This window comes from Eurytemora carolleeae, unplaced genomic scaffold (assembly GCF_000591075.1).
Source record: "Eurytemora carolleeae unplaced genomic scaffold, Eaff_2.0 scaffold287, whole genome shotgun sequence".
In the NCBI taxonomy this organism is placed as follows: domain Eukaryota; kingdom Metazoa; phylum Arthropoda; class Copepoda; order Calanoida; family Temoridae; genus Eurytemora; species Eurytemora carolleeae.
Window position 1 is genome coordinate 154,166 of NW_019396221.1, and position 5,799 is coordinate 159,964.

Here is a 5,799-nt window from a genome sequence, read left to right on the forward strand (position 1 = left end):
TAAAAAAAAAACGGAAACGCCTCAAAAAAAAAGAGGAAACACCTCAACTTTAAATATTAGGAAACGCCTCAAAAATATTCGGAAATCCCTCAACATTTTCCAGTTTTGAGGGATTTCCCAAAAAAAAACGGAAATTCCTCAAAACCGGTTTTTGAGGCATTTCCGCGTTGAGACGTTTCCGTGTTGAGGCGTTTCCATAGCACCATCTGTGGCACTTGTCAATTAAAGGTTCACTTAAAATTACGTTGGCAATCCCTTTAACAGTTAAAATTTTATAAAAGAATTTTATTTATTCTATCATTGGAACCCCGGGAACATCTTGATGGTGGTAGTTGATCGCATCCGGGGAAGATTTATGATTGACTCCAAGAGATGATTTATCCTGGAGTGTTGTTTTTCCTCCTGGTTCCCCGTAGGAGGTTCCCTGCTTTCTTCCACCATATCCGTTTTTACCCCTGTAATAACAATAATTTAGTAAAATCCGTTTTTACCCCTGTAATAACAATAATTTAGTAAAATCCGTTTTTACCCCTGTAATAACAATATTTTAGTAAAATCCGTTTTTACTCCTGTAATAACAATATTTTAGTAAAATCCGTTTTTACCCCTGTAATAACAATATTTTAGTAAAATCCGTTTTTACTCCTGTAATAACAATATTTTAGTAAAATCAGTTTTTACTCCTGTAATAACACATTTTGATGCAGATCCATTCTGAATAAAGTGGATCCGGAACATTGCTGTTAGAATTTTTTCCCCACATTTATTTGTCTTTTTAAGTTAAATTTAGTTACTAGTTTTGTGGGATTGAGAGCAAGAAGTTTAGTTAACGCAGGTTTTGGTCAATATTTTGATCCAGGTCGCCAAAATGTTACAGATCCAAATCCTTAACACTGCTTTTAAACAAGATAGAGGACTGACAATACTTAAATTAGGATCCATTATCATTCCAATCCGATATTTTAACGCTAGTGCACAACCAACGTGCTGGCGCTAGCCTGTTATAAAGTTTTACCCGCATTTTTATATTCCATAGCGGATGATTTTTTAAAACATGTATAAATGATATTGGATCTAGATAAAAATAATGATGATGTAAACATTATAAACTACCCTTTACCATGAACAGTGACAAATTTCCCCACTAAAACTTGATATTAAACATTTTATTTTTATGAAGTGTTTTAGTTGAAAAAATATAATTGCAATTAAAATTTTTTTTCATTCACAGTAGAATTTTTAATTTTAATAAGAAACGCATGCTCGGTCGTCTTTTTATCGTAATGATTGTTATGACTCATTGTAAATGTTAAATCTGGCGTTAACAAAAAATTTATAAGGTTTGTCACTATAGACATTTAATATTAAATATCTTTTACGAAAGTTTACACTAGTAGAACATTATATCTTTGCAATCCAATGTTGTAGACCTTAGATATTTAAAACTATGAATACTATAAATTTTGTTAGATCAAACAAATTAAGTTTGATCTATCAACGGTTTACCAAAAGTCAAACCCAATAACAGTATTGTTGTAAAAAAAGCTTCGTCGGGAAAAATATATAACTTTAAAAGTTTTCTTTAATAAAGTTTAAGTCAATTCACCCTTTTTTGTCCCAGCATATATATATATGACACCAACATATCTTATTTCATTATAATTATAAGCAATGCCTTTGTTTTAGTTTTAACGATTTTACTCACATCCTAATTAACATTTTCTTTTGTAATACGTCTTGTTGCAAGTAAAATTCTAAAAACAGGTTCGCAATAGACCTTAACCAGGACTAGAACAAACAGCTTAGTTAACCTACTAGACTGGTAAACCGGGAATTATGAGAGATATAAATGCGAATTACAACCTGCATTTTAATTCTTCTGACAAATTAACTGACATTAAACTGAATTCTCCTACCTTCCAATCAACTTCTTACCTCTCTCAAAAAATGAAAAAGAAACCCCAAATTAGCTATTTTTAAACCTCTTTCTTCGAAGACTTAGTAGAACGCCAAAAGAATCCAATACGACCAACATTGTAATATTATTATAGGAACAGGGGCGTACTAGAGCATTTGTTAGAGGGGAGGACAGTTTTGCGCGAAATTTTTTTGTGCTTTTCTCCCTTAAAAACACCTTTTTTGAAAAAATATTGATATCTTTTTATATATGTAAACTATTCGATCATATACACACTTACATATTACAAGTGTTGATAAATTATATATTTTAATTTTTTTAAGTGGACTCCTCAGACACTTCCTCAATACTGTGGTGTAAGCTTCAATGGGGGAAAATAGAGATGGAAACGTTTCTTAAAAATATCTATATTTTCATAGATACGATACATATTGTAAAATTATAAATAATGATATCAAAGAAATATTTACACTGATTAAAGCTTTTTTAATGAAACTTTTTTAATTTAGGGCAAAAGTGAGATTTTAAAGTATTTTTATGTAGGTGCCCCCCCCCCCCACTCGACTACGCCTATGAAAAGAAGGCCATAGGACGCGACGACAAAGGACAAATTCTAAAAATGAAAAATCTAAACCCTAAACCTAGAAGGAAGGAAGACAACATGAAACCTACAGTTGAAATCTCCAAATTAGATCTGATGAATGTATTGTAGTGACTTCTACGCCCCCGAAATCTGGAAATATTCTCAAGCAAACTTTTCAAACAAATATGTATTTAAAGGGTTTAAAAATTCAATTTCCATCAGTTAATTGAGCATAAAGGTATACAACTTTTATACACCTAGGGTACATTTCTAAAAAATAATAATCCCTACAAAATATTTTATATCTCGTCAAAATTACTTGTTTTTCCTTGTTGAAATAATGTGTTAAAATTAAAATTTTCAGATGTCATACATTTTTTTTGTACACTGTAAACTGTACAGTCAGTATAGTAAATTTATGAAGATTTACATCCATTAATATTACTATTTTAATATTAATATAAAAGTTAGTAGAAGTTTACCTTGTTTGCCCATTTCCAAGAACATGAGTCGCAGATCCATTATTAATAATACGCCCACTTGTAATAAGTCGACCAAATCCTTCAGAATGTGAGAATGCGTATCCAGAGCGTACAGATCTCCGACTTCTTCGTCCTATAACAAGCAGACATACAAGTTAGACCAGTCAGGATAAGATTAGGGATGAAATATTTTTCTGGAATCATTTTTAAGAACAAAAAATATTCTTCTAGGGTTTTGAATTCTAAGACATATTTACAAATGCTATATTTTCCACAAATAATAAATGAACGAAGCAAATGTGCTTTAATAATAAAAGAGTTGAATAAAAATCCGCTAGTTGAAAATGAATTGCTGAATATGAATATTGATTTATTAAAGTATGAATATTGAGGGAACCCAAGCTCAAATCTGTTTACAGAATAGAAAAATATTAAAAATTAATCAAGTACGGCTCGGAATAAAACGTTTATTCCTATGTAAAATGTTAAAGTTAATCAAATACGGCTCGGAATAAACGTTTATACCTATGTAAAATATTAAACATTAATCAAATACGGCTCGGAATAAAACGTTTATTCCTATGTAAAATGTTAAAGTTAATCAAATACGGCTCGGAATAAACGNGGGGGGGGGGGAGAAATATTTAAACTATAAACCAACCTGAGAACGGTCTGGGTATCCCAGACTCTCCTTTCTTCTTTAGTCTATTTGACCTCTGGACTAGCCTAGCCTTGTCGGCCAGTGTAGGTCTCACGTCTACATTGAAGAATCTCCAGGCTACTACAGGTAGGATTAGAATAACTGTCGTCAATAATACGACAAACCTGAAAAAGTTTAAGAATTAAAAAGGTTAGATTTCTTTCTTCATTTATCGAAGTGGAAAAAACACTAACAAGTTCCTTAGTTGCATATTCTAAAAAGTGACAGACCCTTAATTTTTTACTTCCATTAAAGTTGCATAAAGAACCAATCTTATTTTAACAATTTAATCTATTTTGCAAATATGTTTACAGATACTAAAATTCAATTGTGTTACTAGTCCTTTTATTTTTAAACTAATTACCAAAAAGTATGATCTGACATTGCAGTAAGAAGGGAACCAACATATATCCCTTTAAAGAACCAGTTGTAACAAAGTGTAAGAGCAAAGTAGAATGCTAGAGAACCCCAGATTGTGAGATGGTTCCAGATAGTCCAGTACTGAGTATCCAGGGCTACCTAGAGATATAATAATGGTTTTAGACTACTCCTTTCAGATTCCGAAAGGGGGAACAGAATTTAAAACAAAAGAACAGTCAACCATAATTCACTAAAAAAATACAGATCAGTCAAAAGATCTTCTAATTAAACAATATTTGTTGCCATTGTTTATGATAATGTAAAAGTAAGTTAATAATGCGACAAATATAAGTTGCCCACGATTTTAAAAAATAAAATTTTCCGGTCAAATACATTAGAAAATTGGAAAAAAACATGATATTGGCTAAAAAAGATAAAAAATTTCATGATTTCACCAAATAACAAGATATATTCTAATATTAAAAGTGCTATTGAGAAGCTATTTACATCAAAAAAGAAGAAGAAAAAACTGGAGGTATGAGATTTGAGTTTAACTATAAATAACTGTACTACTGAATAGCCAATACTTATTTATAATACAGTAACAGTACAGGATGTAAATGCCTGTGAAGACCAATAAAAGCTCAAGCATGAAAGTCTTCAGATTTCCCAAAGCTAAAATTCGAAAAAACTCCCCTTCAAGCTTTGGGCTGAGTATAAACAGCTTCTCCTATACCTGGCCATATTTTATACATAATTTTAACGTTTCTCTATGCTACTTTTTGCTGTACAATGGTTCAATAGGATAAGGATAAGGGAGGATATGAACCCCCCCCCATCTTGGAGATCCCAGACCCTCATCGGGGCTAACTCCCATGATAAAAAAAGGGAAAAGGATAAGCTTCTCAAAAAACAAGACAGGCTAGAAATAAATTTGTCTTTAATTTGAAGAAAAAATAATCCTTTACATATAATATTGGTAACAAAAATTAGATTTTATGCCGATGTTCTCCCTCTTTCTCTTTCTTTTCATTTTCTTCTTTTTTTGTCTCAGATTGTGTTTCCTGTTTAAGGAGGGGACATGTGCCCCTGTGCCCCCCCATATACGGGCCTGGTTTGGCTTAAAGCTATAAAAAGTATGAAGAACCAGGCAGTGTGGCACCATGTACCTGAGCTGTAACCACAATAACAAGAACGGATGCAACCACGGATCCAAAAAGATAATGATCAGATAAAACCTTCCCAAGCTCGTCCGTCTTATCGTGGTATGCTCCTAAACACAATTATTCAAACAAAAAAATAACATCTCCATACAAATATCAAATTTTTTTCTTCAAATTTTAAAACAATGCGTGTGATCCGACAAATAGACAAGAAGAGTTTCTGAATTGTATATAAAACTGAAATTAAATTAGAAAATGTAAATTTTTCTAATTTTTTTGCTGGGCATAAATCCTTCAAACCTGGTTGTTATTATATGAAAACAAAATACATCAAAAACATGAATAATTATCTACAAAAGAACCAAAATTATAAATGAGAAACAGTAAAAAAATATGCTGATTAAAATAAAATAAAATGGCATAGAATTTGCGTGGAATATAGTTGCAGTGATATCATGCAGACAAATTGCAATAAAAATTGTAGTAACATTTAAAGAATACAAACCAATTCTTAAACATAATCCAAACTTTATCCTGACACAAGAAAACTATAAAATATTGATAAAAATTGTAAATTAGGAATGGGGGGGGGG

General features: G+C 31.4%; 1 protein-coding gene across 1 annotated transcript in view; it reads right to left on the reverse strand.

Moving 5' to 3' along the window:
* Positions 1-5,799, reverse strand: part of LOC111698548 (phospholipid-transporting ATPase ID) — a 47,793-nt gene that overhangs the window by 1,182 nt on the left and 40,812 nt on the right. The window contains exons 27-31 of the mRNA XM_023468903.1: positions 5,213-5,316; positions 4,048-4,202; positions 3,645-3,808; positions 2,984-3,116; positions 256-455 (exon numbers count right to left, since the gene is read on the reverse strand). Of these exons, the coding sequence (XP_023324671.1) occupies positions 290-455; positions 2,984-3,116; positions 3,645-3,808; positions 4,048-4,202; positions 5,213-5,316 (722 nt within the window). The 3' untranslated portion in view covers positions 256-289. The remainder of the gene's footprint in view (positions 1-255; positions 456-2,983; positions 3,117-3,644; positions 3,809-4,047; positions 4,203-5,212; positions 5,317-5,799) is intronic.